The sequence below is a fragment of the Sparus aurata genome, chromosome 1, assembly GCF_900880675.1.
Source record: "Sparus aurata chromosome 1, fSpaAur1.1, whole genome shotgun sequence".
NCBI lineage: Eukaryota > Metazoa > Chordata > Actinopteri > Spariformes > Sparidae > Sparus > Sparus aurata.
The window spans coordinates 37,973,703-37,992,391 of record NC_044187.1 but is presented as its reverse complement, the minus strand read 5'-3'; the positions used below and the strand labels follow the sequence as shown (position 1 = coordinate 37,992,391).

At 40.4% G+C, this 18,689-nt stretch overlaps 1 protein-coding gene across 1 annotated transcript in view; it reads left to right on the top strand.

The window, feature by feature from the left end:
• The window catches only part of vegfc (vascular endothelial growth factor c), a 101,507-nt gene extending 83,545 nt beyond the window's left edge, over positions 1 to 17,962 (top strand). The window contains exons 6-7 of the mRNA XM_030426853.1: positions 8,025 to 8,349; positions 17,317 to 17,962. Of these exons, the coding sequence (XP_030282713.1) occupies positions 8,025 to 8,349; positions 17,317 to 17,425 (434 nt within the window). The 3' untranslated portion in view covers positions 17,426 to 17,962. The remainder of the gene's footprint in view (positions 1 to 8,024; positions 8,350 to 17,316) is intronic.
• The last annotated feature ends 727 nt before the right edge of the window (positions 17,963 to 18,689 follow it).

Sequence of the window (18,689 nt, the reverse complement as noted above, 5' to 3'; positions counted from 1 at the left end):
GGTGCTCTGTGCAAAACTTAGCGGGGAGCTTAAAACAACAATGAGTGTGATGACTACAATTAATTTTATTCGTTCCACATCAAGCCTCCAACATCGTCTATTCCGCAAGCTGCTGTCAGAAATGTCTGCTGAGCACCGCGACCTGCTTTTGCATAATGACGTCAGGTGGCTGTCCAAAGGTTAAAGCACTGGAGCGTTTCTGTGATCTCAGAGAGGAGATTGCAACTTTCCTCCATAGCAGCAAGCACAAAAAGGCGGGCGCACACTTGAAACATATACTGGACGACAACTTCATGGCTAATGTCTGCTTTCTGTGTGACATATTCAAACACCTGAATGACTTAAGTGTGGGATTACAGGGCAGAGACAAAAATGTCACTGATCTTGTGGAAGAGATGTGCGCATTCCAAGTCAAACTGGACCTTTTCGCAACAGACTTGAGCACCGGCAGAATGCTGCATTTTCCGATGCTACGCAAAAGCATCTCATCACAGATCACGGATGTGATGACAGATTTCATTGTGAGGTTGAAGGAGAATTTTGTCAGTAGATTGGATGGATTTGCCCTGGCCACAGAAGTAATGGGCTTTGCCAGGGACCCTTTCACTGTTGCAACAGCAGGGGACATATCCACCAGAGCAAGGGAGGTGGTCCCCTCCATAGACGAGGGGAAATTCATACTGGAACTTGTGGACTTGCAGTCATCCCTAACTATGGCACAAGAGCTTCGTACAAAGGGACCTGTGAAGTTTTGGAGTGATGTCAACAGGCACCAGTTCCCGAACGTTCAAAAAGTTGCCATCCACGTGCTCAGTATGTTTGGATAAACATACACATGTGAATCAAGCTTTTCACACATAAACTCAATAAAAAGCAGCACCCGCTGTTCCCTGGCTGACAGCACTCTTCACCAGTGTCTTCGATTTGCACTAACATCTTATGAGCCAAAACTTACTGCTCTTGTCCAGAACAAAAAATGTCTCTTTTCCCATTGAGAAAGTCAGCGAGATAATGTGGGATGTGTAACTAAATGTGTTTCCTAAACACACATGTGGTGATTTAAAACAAACTGCAGTAGTAGATGTGTGATTAAGTTTCATTCATATGTTTGACAGTTCTATTGTTATTCAATGAAATGCACTTTGTAATGTGCTAAGTTCACTTTAGCCAGAACCAAATGTTATTTCTACAACTGTGCACATTTTGTTTTTATGCACTTTTGATATGCCCTCTGTAAGACGAGACCAAACTGATTATTTATTATTACCTTGTTTTCATTCTGTTTATTTAATTCGATTAAAGTGAAAAATATTTCTACTGTTACAGGTTCTGTTCAATTATAGCTCTGTTATTGTGTTTTTATGCACTTTTGATATGCCTGGGTAAGATGAGACCAAAATGATTATTTATTATTTCCTTTTATTTTTTTCTTTCTGTGTATTTTATTGTTATTTAACTGAAAAAAATATTTCTACTGTTACAGGTTCTGTTCAATTACAGCTCTGTTATTGTGTTTTTATGCACTTTTTGATATGCTTTGTCATGTTACTGAATTTAAAAGGGAGACTATGAATAAGAAAAAAGCATATTTTTCATGACATTAAACTGTATTTGTTTGAAATGTGTCATTACCAGCTGCTTACTGGGCAACTAACATGTGTGGCCCGGCTACATTTCTTGTTTTTAAAATTTGGCCCAACTGAATTTGTAATTGAATAGCCCTGATCTAAACCATTCCATTGTAGCTCTGGCTGTATGTTTAGGCTTGTTGTCCTGCTGGAAGGTGAACCTCCGACCCAGTCTCAAGTCTTTTGCAGACTCTAACAGGTTTTCTTCCAAGATTGTCCTGTATTTGGCTCCATCCATGTTCCCATCAACTCAGACCAGCTTCCCTGTCCCTGCTGAAGAAGAGCATCTCCACAGCATGATGCTGCCACCACCATGTTTCAGGGTGGGGATGGTGTGTTCAGGGTGATATGCAGTATTAGCTTTCTGCCACACATAGCATTTTGCATTTAGGTCAAAAACGTCGATTTTGGTCTCATCTGACCAGAGCACCTTCCTCCACATGTTTGTTGTGCCCCCACATGGCTTGTGGCAAACTGCATGGCTTTGTTTCAGCAATGGCTCTCTTCTTGCCACTCTTCCATAAAGGCCCAATTTGTGGAGTACACGACTAATAGTTGTCCTGCGGACAGATTCTCCCGCCTGAGCTGTGGATCTCTGCAGCTCCTCCAGTTATCATGGGCTCTTGGCTGCTTCTCCTTGCCCGGCCTATCAGTTTAGGTGGACGGCCATGTCTTCTGACTTCTGAAAGCAACTGGTTGCACTGGATTTTATTTAAGTGTATCAGAGTAAAGGGGGGTGAATACTTTGCACTCCACACTTTTCTGTTTTTTATTTGTAAAAAAAAAAAAATTAAAACCATGTATCATTTTCCTTCCACTTCACAATTATGCCCCCCTTTGTGTTGGTCTATCACAGTGGTTCTTAACCGGTGGGGCCCGCCCCCCTGGGGGGGCACGGACACTCTCTCGGGGGGGCGCGAGTAGGCTACAGGATGGGAGGGAAAAATAAATAAATAAAAAACAATCACGAAAATTCCCCCATGTCGAAATGTACGGAGCCCTGGAGGTGACATGGATGTTTTTTTTTTTATCTCGTGAGGGCGTCTTACTATCTCGCACGTGCCAGTTACTATCTTGCACACGCGTCTTACTGTATCTTGCGCGCCCAACATACTTTCTGGCGCGCGTGACTTACTGTATCTCGCGCGTGCGAGATATTAATTCAAGCGCATTTTGACGTAATTAAACAGTGCAGTCGGTTAAATGCAGGCTTATTATCATGGATCGAGACCATCTCAGAATTTTTATTGATTAATTAATTAATTAAAGTTAATAAAGTGTCTTATTGTTATTGTGTAACGGTAAGAGGTACATGTAACAGGTATTTTTATGATCCACGATGAGTGTCCAGGTGTTTTAATAGCTATTTTAATGGCTATTATGCTAGCCATGATGGAGGAGTTGTAAAGGTAATAGTAGTTTGGGAAATAACGTTGCAGCAGTCACAACTGGCAATCAGGACAAACGATTAACAATGGATGCAGGTGCATATAGTATCATATTCATGTGAAAGTTGTGACAGAAAACCTACATACCTTCAGTACCTTCAATTTTCCACGACATTCTCACACAGACCACATTCTCTCGGTTTTCGCAGTACACTAAACACGTTTGTTGTCTTCTGTTTTATATAAAACAGATATACTATTGCTCTTTATACCACAAGGGGGCGCTGTTGTATAAGACAGGTCATAGTTAACACCTGCACGTAGAGAGGTCAGAGTGCAACAACATGGCGACTATGTACGATACGACGCTGCTACTGAGAACAATGTTACAGTATAAGTTGTTGAAGTAAACGGCACTTGTTCATGATTCCTGCGTCCCATCATTGTTGAGTTAACACCACAACGTTCACTTCATTCAATCATTTGAGCCACAGTGCCACTGCATCTTACATACTATCTCGCAAGTGCGAGTTATCATCTAACATGCGCCAGTTACTATCTCGCGTGCACAAGATAGACAGCAAGTCGCACGTGCGTGATAGTAACTGGCGCGTGCGAGATAATAACTCGCACTCGCAAGATAAAAAAAAAACCTATCCATGTCACCTCCAGGGCTCCGTAGAAATGCAAGTGGTTGGACTATTAAAACACACAAACAAATCATCCTTCTGGCGACTTTTTTTTGTCAAAAGCGACTACCAACAAATCTATCTTTTACTGGTGTTATTGGAGACTTTTCTGGTGTTTGGAGCACCTATCACTCTGCAGTTACTTTGCTCAACGAGCAGCGGGTGCTGCCGTGAGTCCCTCCCCCGTCCAAAAGCACTCACAGGCGGTCAGTCTCTCGCCTCGCAGCAGTCCAGCCTGCAGTCGGAGCAGAGAGGAGAAACACACCACTCCGCGTCCAGGATGTAAATGAATCGCGGATGCGCATGGCCGCCGCCGTTCCCGCCCTGGCGTACAGAGGTGTAAATGTGCCGTATATTACCAAATAATAGCCGGGTTTCAATTAACCGCAGGGTCCCCTTTAAACGCCGGGTGCAGGTGTATATTTTGATAAATACCCAAATAAATGCCGGGTCTAATTCATTTATTTTTTTTTAAATCAAGAAAGAAGACGTGACCACTGACACTGCACATTTTTCTTCTTTGCCTTCTTCACATATTGTGCTTGCTTCCTCTCAGTCAGCATCACATTAATGGTCGCCATGGCTCCGGTGCAGCAAAAAATATAAAGTACGACTTGAAATTCAAACTTTCTGTCGTAAAATATGCAGAGGAAAACTCTGGAGAAGCAGCCGCTACATGTTTCTCTGTCGACCCCAAGAGAGTGAGAGACTGGCGAAAAAATCAAACGGAGCTTCAGCGTCTGTCCGAGGAGGACAGCAACAGGGCCAGGCTGCCTGCTGGAGGGAGGAAGAAGGCTAGCGAGGAGCTGGAGATAAACATGCGGGGATGAGTTATCAGCAAACGGGCACGCCACGAGAGAGTGTCCCGCATAATGATCAGGGCGAAATAAATGTACGCCACCGTGAGTGACAGCAGAGATGAGATGCGAGTGCTGGTTGGCTGAATCGTTTCCTCCGCCGCAACTAGTGTTGTGACGTTCACGAACGAACCGATTCTATTGAACGCCTCGTTAACATCAACGATGGGATCCGAGTCGCAGGTAGAACCGTTCTTTTTTTTTTTTTTTTTTTCTATCACTGTGTGCTCCTCCTTTGCTCCTCTCCTGAGTGGAACAGAGAAGTTACATGGGGAGGAGCGCACCCAACTGCACGGTGCTTATTAGATATGCAAATGTAGCATTAGGCCACCTGACTTGTGCACGCTGCCTTTGCTAAAAAAAAATAAATAAAAAAACAGAAACACGTGACTGCCCTGCCTCGGAGAGCAGAGCAGCTGCAGCGGTCTTAATTAGGAGGAGGACAGTTTTGTTCCCGAATCTCACCCCATCATACCTCCCAGTGATTATTTCCAAGATAAAATGAGTTACCACCAGGCTGGCTTCTTATAACGGAATAAATTTAAAAATCAGGCAAATTAGCCAGTTTTTTGAATGGCTCTTTGAAAGGAACGGCTCACCAAGATCCTGCTCCCCTCAAAGAGCCATAAATCCCATCTCTAGCCGCAACAGCTTCACTTGCAGTAAGATGCCAGAGAATTCACAGAGAAGCTGGCGAAGTTTGTGACATTTTCATCCTGTATTTTTGTGAGGAAGGAATTATATGCCTGTCCCAAATTGCCGCCTGGTCTGTTCAGTGATCGAAACAAATAAATGCCCCGACTATTATTTGGTATTTTACGGTAGGATAACTCTCCAGGCCGGGGAGAGAGACATGCATCACAGTGCTCAGCTGCAGACACAGCAGAGAGGTGACGAGACACGACTCATCATGACTGACAGGCATCAAGGCCACTCAGCGTTACCTTACTGACCCGCCCCCAGATATTTCAATCACAAAAACAGGGCCTGTGGCAATTCTGGACAGCTGTTTTTTCCTTTTTTTCCTTCTTCTTTCTTCATGGGCCCCTGACGGCGTGTGTGGGGGGGGGGGCAACTGCAATGGACCAGCTTTGGGGGGGCCCAGCTTGCAAAAGGTTGAGAACCCCTGGTCTATCACATAAAATCCTAATAAAATACATTTACATTTTTGGTTAAAAAGTGAGAAAATGTGGAAAAGTTCAAGGGGGGTGAATACATTTGCAAGGCACTGTAGTGAGGTTTTCAATAATAGCCAACATTTAAAACAGTGCCTTGTACAGGTCATTATTTACTTTCTTAGAAATGACAGCCGCCTCTTCTTATTAGATAGATAGATAGATAGATAGATGGATAGATGGATAGATAACTTTATTAATCCACAAGGGTCATTTAACAGTTAACATAACATAAAATAACACAATTCCCAATAACACACAATATAAAACACACACACACAAGAATGGTAAAAATAAAAATAACACAATAATTATAATGATATACATACATACGTGTACTTACAATACTGTGAAATTAACGGGCGACAATAGCTAATAAATAAATAGAATAAAATATGAGTATAAATCTAAAATGTGTAAACCTGATCAGCAGGTCATGGAGAGGATGTGAAGTGTTGTCCATGCTGTTAAGCAGTTTTTGCAGCATCCTTCTCTCCACGACCACCTCTAGGGGCGCAAGAGCAGTCTCCATTACAGAGTCAGCCTTCCTAATGACTTTGTTAAGTCTCTTGGTGTCCCTGGCCCTTCAGACTCCTGCAAAAAAGCTGCAAAAACTGCACTGGCAACAACAGATTGATAAAATATGTGCAACATCTTTCTATGAACATTAAAAGGTGTGAGCTTCCTTAGGAAGTAGAGTCTGCTCTGTCCTTTCCTGTATACAGCCTCAATGTTGCACCTCCAGTCCAGTCTGTTGTCAAGATGAACAAAAAGGTATTTGTAGCTCTTCACTACTTCCACCTCTTCTCCCAGGATGGAAACAGAGCTCAGGGTAGTCCCGGTCTTCTAAAAGTCCACAACCATTGCCTTTGTTTTTGCCACATTTAGAAGGAGACGGTTTTCTCCTTAACAGGAAACAAAGACGTAATACAGATGTAACACTTATTATACTGTTATATATCTGTTATATATCCTGACAGTTTATAGTGAAAGCAGCATTGCTAATATACTTGGATTTAACATTATACTGTTTACGTCCCATTATCTATCATTTTTCATTTGTACATATGTGATTCAACAATCACTATCTATTTTATACTGATTTGGAATGAGTGGCAAAAAATGTATTTTATTTATTTTCTTTTGGTCTCCCAACCATGTGTAAAGCATTACTTTGTATTTATATGGAAACTTTATTTTGAGTACCTAACTGATGTTAGTCCAAGCTGTATTTAATTTGTTAAGGAGGCGCTATAAGGTGGAACTAAGTACACTGTACATAGTGGTGTTATATAAAATACTTGGAACAGGGATAAGGAACTACAAATAAATAATCCTAAACCAAGAACAGCAAACACCACAAAACAAAGTCGCCGCATGAAACCTCATACAAGGTACAACCAAAAGCAAAGTTCAAATTAGGAAAAAAAACACGTGGCAAACACGTGGTACACACATAACCAAAACATACGTGGGGACACGGGCAGACACAGGTATGCACTCAAAGACACTGGAGGGAAGAGGCTCAGGTGAAAAACACAGGGGACTTACACAGGTGGGTAACACAGGAATGAACTGACAAAGACAAGAGGGAGCACGAAGACTATATACACATACAACTAACGAGGGGATGAGGTGTGCAGGTGGAGTGAGGTGGAGTAACACAGGTGAGGGAAAAAATTAAAAAACACTAGAAACAGGTAAGGGGATGATGGGCTAAAGAAGCTTAAGACACAGGAGGGAGGGACAATCACAAAATGGGAGATAATGAAAATCAGCACATGATAAAAGAGAAAAACTTTAAAATAATAAAGGAAATCACAGAAATACAACAAGAATCATGACAGTACTCACTCATAGACACCAGCCACCTCAATACCACTGATGACACATCCAACAACACAGACTAATTAATACATGATCAAGTCACAAAAATAAACAATGTTGGAGCGTTGAGGATAAGTCTCACAGCCTGGGTAGTGAAGCTGCTTTTCAGTCTGGTGGTATGGAAGCAGATACTTCTGTATCTTTTGTCAGATGGCAGCAGGGTGAACAGAATGTGTCTGGGTGGGTGTTGTCTTTTAGTATCCTTTGGGCTCTGTGTAGACATCTCACTTCACTGATGTCGCTGATGCTGATTTTAATCACTTGCTGTAGAGCTGGGTTCAAACCATGGTAGTTTGTGATGAGAGAGTTAAGAACAGTAACACAGTTTATCAATAAACTTATGTCTCAAGTCGTTTAAGACAAACCTTACTTATGTCTCCCTTTCCCTTCATCTCTACAGACATATTCTCAGCAGATGTGTGTGGACCAGATAAGGAGTTGGACGTGGAATCCTGTCAGTGTGTGTGTCAACGTGGGCTTCAAACTAAAGACTGTGGCTCTAACCGACACCTCGACCTCAACACCTGCCAGTGCGTTTGCAATATCCTGCCTGCTCCCTCCTGCCCACTGAACCACATCTTCAACAAGGAGAACTGTCAGTGCATGTGTAGCAAGACATGCCCAAGGCACCAGCCCCTCAATAAAACAAAGTGTTCCTGCGAATGTAACGAGTCACCCAATAAGTGTTTCTTAAAAGGAAGGAGGTTTCACCAAGCCACATGCAGGTGAGGAGCAATGTGGGGGGGTTCAGATCCACCAACCTGTATACAGCTGAAACCTACAAAAACACAATTGTTTTCACCACCTAGCAGCATCCTGAACAACTTGTTCTCAATCTCAACTGATCAAATACAGCAGCTTGGTCAGTTGCCCTGAACTTAAACTACTGCATGACACTGTATCTACCACTCTAGTGTCAGCTTTGCACATCAAGGGTACCATGGTTAAGTTAGCAGTAATATGTAATATGTTACATCCAGTCGGACTTTCGGACCCAAACAGGATGCAAACCCTTGTATCAGAGGGGGAAATCCAGTGCATGACCCATCCAACCAGGCCATTACTACAAATGCTGTGCAAGATTGAAGTGTATTTTTACCACCTCAAAATACTTGTAATCCTCACTGTTGTCCCATGCAAATTCCATCTTTATCATTTTTATTCATGTGGTCATTTGACTGTTAACTGTTGACCTAAAGCACTGAAATACAAGTAACACAATGCAGATCCTGTTGGATAAGGCAATCACCGTGGTGAGGAACAGACAAGGCAAGGGGCTTTGGAAAGAGAGTAGAGTTAGACACCACAATAAAAAAGGAAACACCATTAATTCAAACTCACACACCGATGGAAGAGCCACTTAGAGCAAATTGGGGTTCTGTGTCTTTCCCAAGGACTTTTCCAAATGTAAACTGCAGGAGCTGGGATTTGAACCTCAGACTCTCCAGTTGTTGGATGACCGCTCTTCCTCCTGAGCCTTCCATATACTCATCCCTTTGTCCACCCACATATCCATTTTCCATCCATCCATCCATCCATGACAGCAAGAAGCAGGGTCATTGACTGCATAAAGACTTATTGTTATTACTGATAATGATATCACTTATTTGATTAAATCTACCGTTACAGCCAAGATCCAATAGTGTTTTAATTATAGAGTATATTCTGTGTTGCACGATGAGAGATACGTTGATTAAAAAAATACAGATTCAAAGATTCATATAGTCTGTAAAAGGCCTATGATATGGTCCCTATATATTTCTATGGAATAACATAGGGTGTAAAAGCAGATATTTATGACGAGAGGCATTTTAAGGCCACATAGAGAAAATCAACTACAGAAAAAACATTTTCCGGTAAAGATTCCTGCTGTATTAAGTGTAGTGTTCAAAGATGTACTTGTAATATCATATTGCCAGGTGCTATGTAAAGCCAAATGTGTTGGCATAGGATTATTAGCTACTGAATGCCAGTTAGTTTAATGAATCAACATAAATAATTTCTATACAACTGATACAATCTCTGACTTCTCGTTAGATTTAAGTGGTTCAGTGGTTGCATCAATTGAGTGTAGTTTACCCCCACTCTAACACACACACACACACACCCACACACACAATACACACAAAATCACAGAAGCACTAGTCAGGCAGTGCTAGGTGGTTATCGTGATTATGTGCATGAACCTGGTGTGTAATACAAGACCTCACTGCGCTAATGACTTCTCCTAGCTGTCACTTAACCATTTCCTCTCCCGGCACAGAAGGAAACACACACATACACACACAAATCCATCCATACCGTCCAGTCTTGACCCTTTGTGACCTCTTCTGAGAGTGATTTATGTGTATAACATAGCAGTAGGAATCTTTGTCTGGGATCTGGCGCTTGTGTGTATGTAACTTCATGTGTGTTTGAATGAAAGTGTGGGTCTATTTGAACTCTTCTGTGTATTTCATCCTGGATTCATAGGTGTCTTTAAGTAAAGAGCTGCTTTACCTCAGTAATCCACTGGGCTGTGTGAGAAGATAGACTCAGGCTCTGCATGATCTGTTGCTGCTAAACAGGCAGCGCTGCGGGCAACAGTTGGCCTGTGGACTGTTGTTTGACCACTAATGACGTTACTTATTATAACATCACATAGCACTAGCACATAGCAAGCCTCTGTACTTGGGTGAAATAAACAATTCATTCAGTGTGCAGGGCCATCGGCTAACGTTATCAGCTAGCCTGCCTGACAATATGACGGCGTTAGATATCTAACACCATCACACAAATTAGTCAACGTGAACTAAGTTAGCAAGCTTTATGTTTAATCGAAATATCAAACAGAGTAGGCTAATAACATGACACCAATCATTTTAATGCTGTAGTTAACAACAACTCCACCACTGCTCCCTGGCTTGCTGGCGGCCATGACTTGCTTGTCAGAAAGACGTCGTTTGTGTAGACACTTGTCACTCAAACATGTCTGACCAATGGGGAAGCACCCGCCCACTGCGGGATGTTTGTGTCAAAATAATTCAATAAAAAAAAAAAAAAAACGACTCAAAACTTTTTTCACTTAATTAAAAAAAAAAATCACTTCAAATCGAAAAAAGTGTTTTCAATAAAAAACACTTCAAATGATTTTTTTTTTTTTAGGGGGGGATTCAATTTTATTTTTGCATTTGAACAGTTTTTTCTTTGATTGAAAATATTTTTTTTGATTGAAGCAACTTTTTTGGGATTGAATAATTAAGACACAAATGTCCTACCCATCATATGGCCCAAACACAAAAAAGATTACTTCAATCAAAGAAAACATTTTCAATAAAAAAAAAGTGTTCAAATGCAATTTTTTGAGTCTCAAATATTTTTTTTGCATTCAAAAACTTTTTTCTATGATTGAAAAAGTTATTTTTTTGATAGAAGTGATTTTTTTATGGAAAATATATTTTTTTCTTTGAAGCAACTTCTTTTTTGATTGAATTATGAAGACACAAATGTCCTACCCATAATATGGCCCAAACACAAAACAACATTACTTCAATCAAAAAAGTTGCTTCAAACAAAAAACCCTTTACTTCTATCAAAGAAAACATTTTCAATCAAAGAAAACAGTGTTCAAATGCATTTTTTTGAGTCTCAACTATATTTTTGCATTCAAACACTTTTTATCTTTGATTGAAAAGGGTTTTATGGATTGAAGTGAAGGTTTTTTTTCATTGAAAATATATATTTTGATTGAAGCAAACTTTTTTTATTGAATAATAAAGACACAAATCTACCTTCATACAACTACAGCAGCTCTGAACACTGATGTTTTTACCACTACGAAATCTAAATTTCTAATATGGAGCCAGAACGGTGACTTTAAAATGTGGCATCCAAAAATTGGCATTGAAAACAAAACCAGTACTGAAATAAGAAACATTGTCATTGAAACGTTTGTAATGAAAACAGTTGTATTGGCATTGAAACAAGTATTGGCACTGCGGTGGCATAGAGCTCGGGGAGCATTGGCACCTAGGTGGCATAGAGCTCAGGGAGCAGACCAGAGCGCTGCTGTCGGCGCTGCAGCCCCGGCTCGGAGCAACAGGCTGTTCTACTGTTGTGCTAACTGTGGCTAATGCTCCGTGCTCGGCGCCCCGGTACTACCACCACACTCCATACGCATAGAGACCGGAGCTCGGGAGCTGCGGGTCAGAACCAGATACACAGAGACTTGGACACATCAGGAGAGAGCTTGAAGAAAAATCCGCGAGGTAGTTGAACTCTGTGTTGCCCAGAGACGGCCGGCACACGGGCCCTAACATGGTGTATTGTGGCTGGACCGTCCAGCCCCGCCTTCCCGCAGGCTGCTGCCATTACCTTCTCAAATGATATGCAAACCACGCTCTACTTGCCCCTCCCCTCAGGCCCCTCCCTCTCGACGCCAAAACAGTGACAGAAAGTTGAAACTGAAAATCAGTGACACTGAAAAAAAACTGACATTGTAAAAAAATCTGTCACTGAAAAAAAAGTGACATGAAGAAAAAATCTGAAGATTGTCATTGAAAAATAAAAAAAAATCCCAATAAAATAAAATGATAAGATTTTCGGATTTGAATTATTTGAATTACTTTATTTTTTCAGTGCCAATACTTGTTTCAATGCCAATACAACTGTTTTCAATACAAATGTTTCAATGACAATGTTTCTTTTTTCAGTACTGGTTTTGTTTTCAATGCCAATTTTTTTTTTGGATGCCAAATTTTAAAGTCACCGTTCTGGCTCCATATTCTAATCTTTGACCATTAGAACCCATTAGAAAGTAGTTAGTGTTTGAAGCTTTGTTCAGTCACCTGCAGTGGTCTTTGGCTCTCCTGAAAACCTGCAGGCCCCTGGTAACAAGAACCACATCTAGTAATGGTGGATGTAGACTATAGAGGACCATAAGTCAATCTTTAGTTTTCATTAACATCCATGAGTAATCACATCCAAACACTGATTTAGAAATCAGGTTTCAAGTTGACTGCTTTCCATTAAACCAGGGGTGGGAAACCTTTTTCCTATCGAGGGCCATTTAAATTTTCATACTGTCCCTCAGGGGCCATGACATTTTTTTTAAAGGTAAGCAGCTCACAACATAATTTTTATGGCCTCTTTAACTTAATTGCAATAACGCAAATATCATGACTATTAATCAATGTTTTAGCCAATTTTGATTTCATCCATCTCAGTGTATCTTAGTTGTTTAATCCAATTAATTGTCTGTTCCTGTTGGTTTTTATATTCACTGATGTTTAGCAGTTTAAGCAGTAAATAATCTACAATATACCTCAAATCATTTCAGAGCATTCTGATGTGAAATAAAAAATAAATCAACTCTCTTAAATCTCATATATCAGCTTCAAATCACTCGAAAATGATTGATCTGAGTTGTCTCATATAAGGTTGCCTACTATCAATCTGAGGTGAAATTGAAACAGGGAGTTTTCTTTTGAAAGCAGGCTGACTATAGCTCCGATGTCATTTTTCTAGTGATTTGAGAGGGCCGTATTTGTTTATTTTCACATCAGAATGCTCTGAAATGATTTGAGGTACATTATGAGGTTGTCTACTGTCAATCTGAGGTGGAAAAAAAGAAATTTACGTATCAGTATCATTATCATATCAGTGTGACCTATTGCGATGTCTGGAACTGCTTCTCCTTGGTGAGACGTCTGATGTCAGGTGGCAGTGATGACAATCTCAGCTGGTTGTCCTGGTTTGGGTCAGTCAGTCTTGAGCGGAGCCGAGTCTTTGCAAGAGTCAGTTTTGAAAAGAAAAACTGGAAATCTCTTGCAGAATCCTTCAATGATTTCTCAATGTCTTGTGCCATGTCAGTCTGAGACGGTTCTCCGAGACAAACTGACACTTTGGAACAGCTTGATTTTTTTCTGGCGTGCGCAGCTCCACAGCGGCAAGGAGGCACTCCACAAATTCCCCCTCGGCATGAGGTTTCAGCTTCTTAGCAATTAGCTCACTCACCACGACGAAGCTAGCCTGCGTCACGTTGTCCTGGTCCACTGGCGGTTTGGATAAATCTGCTTGCTGGCCAATCAAACTCGGTGAGCGGCAACTTTATCCACGCGCACTTAACGCATCCAGTTTTGCATGTTTCGCGCTATAATGATGGTCAATGTTTGAGTTTTCATTACCACCAGAGCGTCCCCACAAACCAGGCACAAGGACTTGCCTTTCACTTTCACAAAGAAGAATTCATTCGTCCATTTATCCTTAAAAGAGCGACACTCCGCACCAACTTTTCTTTTCTTACTCGCCATCTCCCGTTTTAGCCAACGCGAGTCTCCTCTCATTGTTGTGACCTGTCAATCACTGAGGACACGACGCGATGAGATGACACGCGATGACAGTTACACTGATGTTGTGTGTAATTTTTTGTGAATGTATTTACGGATTGCCTTGCGGGCCGGACCAAACTGTCTCCGTCGGAGGTTCCCCACCCCTGCATTAAACTATTGTAATAGTAAACGTGCAGTCAAACAAATGCCATCATGTGAAGGGGTTGATTATATCCATGAGTTTCCTGGGGAGGTTCCCGGGGAAGCTATTATGGGTGAAACTTGTGGTGCTCGGCAGAATTAGTGTAAGCAACAAAGTATCACTCCATTTTTTCGTTAACTTAAGCTACTTGTTAAAATTCTGATTATACAGTGCTGATTGGCCATTATTTGTAAACACAAATAGTGTTGTGGACACTGAGACCACAGAGTCGTGACCAATAACAGAAAAGGGATATTGCATTATTTTATCAGCAATCAGAAGAAACAAACGCTGAATCCAATAATGGGGAAAATGCTGAAAATGATTGGCCCTGATAATTGATTGATCTCTACACACAAAGTTTTACATTGAATAAGTGTATTGGCTTTTAATCTTTAAGTGGCCACAAACATGACATGCGATAATGTAAAAGTTGCTCTGCTGTGTGTCTGCTGTCTTGACTTTTTTATGTTGTTTATTTTGGGCATGTCAATTCATAAACATCACATTTCATCATTGTTCAAATAATACAATACACATGGCCGAAAGGGAAAAGCGGGAGAAGCCAAAGCTTATCAAGTCCCGCCCCCATTTTAGTACCACCTCGAGGTTAACGTTTGTGTTTTTTATTGAAATGTCTCCACAACTGATGGATGAATTGCCAAGAAATGTGGTACAGATATTCATATCCCCTTAGGAATTTGACTAAAAAGATCACCTGACCTTTTATCTAGGACTTCTCATTAGGTCAAAATGTTATACTCTGGTTTAGGGCTGGTGTGATGCGTCGACGTGATCGTGGACATAAATACGTGAATTTACGTACTGTCACATGTGTCAACCCAGAGGATGTAAGCAGTACAACAGCCATACTCGAGCACTTGAAGCAGAAGCATCCCAGGGTGGCTGTATTTACATGTGATCAAGCGGCGCAGTGTAAGGCCGCAAGTTGGGAGTGTAACTCCATGGTCCATGTGTGTGACGTGTTCAGAATCCCCCACTGATCAGCCAAAAGATGAAGCTGCTGCGTTGCCCTACTAGTGATTGTTTGTCCTCATCAACAGTATGCGATTTGAGGGGGAATGCCATCCCCCTTGTTAGCAAAATTACCAAAAAGCATCCCCCTTGTTAACCTGCCATCACTCTCCATCTGCTTGTAGCAGATAGTGTGTTGCAAATCACAAGTGGCCGCGATCAGCTCTGGCACACAGTGGAGTCAAGGCGGGCATGGCTGCTGTATGATCTGGTTGCCTGGTCTATTTTTTACGGAAGCCGCAACAAGCTGAATAAAGCAGATCGCTCCAGCAGGAAGTCAGAGACACAGGAACGGCATGAATCATCTGGTAAATCTTCAAAATAAAACTCCCTGTGCAGACTCCCGATTGTATAAAAACGAAAAACTACCAGATCAACAAAAACTTGCTATTTATGTTCTAAAACTAAAAAGTGTTTTTAGTGTGTCATTTCAGAACATGGCGGCTATGTTATGTTGGCAATTGTAATTTTTGTGCTGGTTTATAGTTTAACCATTAGTGAGGAAGCTGTTACATTTCCTGACACCAGCTGTTTTATCACTTGTCGAAGCGCATTCTGCTGGACAAACTACGTCATTACACCAATTTTAAATTACCCCAAGCATGTTTTTCTGCATTATAGTTTTTAAATATAAGGTTTTCATATAGGACAATATATACACCGATATTGATATATCTGCTCGATAAATTGTTAAATCAGTCGTGCTCTATTATTTCGCACAATATTCAATGTGTGTCCTTCAAGGAATTTAGATAGTCAAAAATGTCAAGGGGTCATGTAAATGACCCTGCTTGTAGTGTACTGTGAGAAACAGGAGAAACTAAATTTATAGGTGAATTTACTCATTACTTTATTGCAGTTATAAAAATACAATTAACTGGATAAAATGGAATTGTAGACTTAGAAATGTCACAGTTATGGTTAAGGCATACTGCAACAATGTCCTTTGGGAGGTGTGCATAGGTGTGTTGGGGCAGGGTGATGCTTTCATTGGGCTATCCCCCCTGTTAAAAATGAACAAATCACCTACTGCCCATCAATAACAGTAAACAACCAGGATGCGGCAGATCGTTACTATGTTTTAAACGGGGGCACAAGGCTGAACCAAGGTGAAAGTGAAACTTAACACTATGCAGAGAAATATCCGTTGTGTTCCCTCTGTAGTAATATCCATGCTTTTTAACATTGCCTCCTGATTGTCAGCTTAATATGATTGGCCACCGCAACACGATGTCAGACTGCATTTCTTCAAAAGTTGAGTTCGCTTCAACTTTTCCACAGCAGCCAGCTGCGTTTTTTTGGGGGGGAATCCCCTGCGGCACACACCACCACAGCTCCAAAAATGTTCCCCTTACTAAAATGAATCATAAAAAAGCAGCACTGTCACCACAATTTTGGATCCAATGTGAATATAAGTCCTGTTTACATTGTTGTCCCCACTCAAACGTAACATCTATTAGGATTACACAGATTACCACTTAAAACTGGACCATTTTTGTTGGTGAATAATGCCTTGCAGCACATACTTTGTCATATTTTTGCCGATGATTGAAGATGATTGAATAAAATATTGAAATATATTAAGTTTTACATTTTATTTTGGGTAAATTTGTTGTTATATTAATTGACTAATAAAAAACGATAGTTCGATTAGTCGACAAAATTATCACTAGATTAATCGATAAAAAAAGAATTGTAAGATGCAGCCCTACTTTGGTTTAATATCAGATACCTGCTGATAATGAAACTACTACTATCAAGCCAAATGTTTCACATGAACAGAAGCAATGTCAAAATCAATTGAAATTTACTGAGCACATTCATGCTCTTTTGACATTGCATGAGCTTTTCTATAGTGATGCCCTGAGGTTCATATTTTAACAATCATGCTCTCAGGGCAATAAATCTTTAAGATATTTTTTCTCTCCAGCACCACCCTACCCAGATACAGATGATACATTTTTTGTCTGACTTCAGGCTTTGAATAACACAACTTTTGTTTTGTTTTACTCAACCCTGTATAAATGTGTTCCAAGCTTTACAATGACCACCTATTATTTTTAACCGTAATAATCTAACCTAACACACATATGACGGGATGTTTTAAGTCTTGAAACTAAATCCATTTTGTGTCTCTTTGGCTACAGTTGTCTCAGGCCTCCCTGCGAGGTAAGGCGGCGAAGGTGTGAACCAGGTTTCTCATTCAGCGAGGAAGTGTGTCGCTGCATACCATCCCACTGGAGACGGCTGGACTAACCACTGGCTAATGACATGCTAACATGATGCTAATGAACAGATAACAATCTTAGAAGAAGTAGAATTCATCAGCCATCCCCTGTAGACCTGCTGGCCATGAGTATCCCCATCAGCTGTGATGGAGGCTAAGTGTGCGGACCCTGACGAATATGGGGAAACCTTAGTGATGAAGGTGCAGGTATGGGAACCTCTGGGGAACTGAAGATGGGAAATGCACTGACTCAGCTTTGAGGACATTTTAATGGGACAGCAGATGATTGGAGCCCAGAAACAGAAAGAAGGACTGAAAGTGAGAGAGAGCAGCAACATTTGACATGTTAAAATATTGTCTAAATAATTTGTTTTAAAATATTTTTTTGTATTAATTATGTCTCACTATTATTATGTCAGATATTGATTATATAATTTATTAAATTTTTTAAACCTATGTTTATTGCAATTTCAATCTTTTTCTATGAAAATACACTGTGATCAATATTTTTGTATCATATAGTATATGTGTAAAATAAAGTATACAATAAAGTATACTGGACATATTATATTGTTAACTTAGTTTTCTGTTCTGGTGCATTGGTAGAATATTGGCCTTAAGGTAAATGTCAGAATCTATGTTGCTCATAGTGTGACGACTACAGTACATAATGTAGTGGTAGTAACACCCAGATTTTCTTCTATTGATAATAATTTATTCATATTTGTGAAAGTATGTGTCAAACAGAAACAAGCTGAAGGTGTTTTACACTGGGAAGGCATTACATTGACAATAAGTTCAATTTATAAAGACAGCTATAGCATCAGCTTAGGATTTGGGTGGATAAGAACCTTCAAGAGCAGCATCTGTTCGATATGTGAAGTTGGGGTAATTTCTTAGACCACAAAACTGATGGAATCATTAACCCCACTCTTAATTTATTATACTTATTACTTTTCCACAATATTTTGTAATTTCCGATAACATGAGAAAATAATACAGTGATAAATAATCAGACATGCACATTTTATTATTGTTTTTGTTTAAATTGCTTTCTCTCATAGCAATAAAATACCTAATGTTAGACTGTTCCATGTACAACAGTGTTCTTTATGCTTACATTTCAGGCTCTGTGTACATGCAGTTAATAATATATTGTAAGCGCTCATATTCGTCCCTGCTTTTCCATTTCCATTTTCTTAATCTGTAAGTAAAGGATGTTTAGTGCATATCATCGTATCACTGTATGCAGTTGTTCATAGTCCAAAATATAAAACTTAATGTTGTTATTTG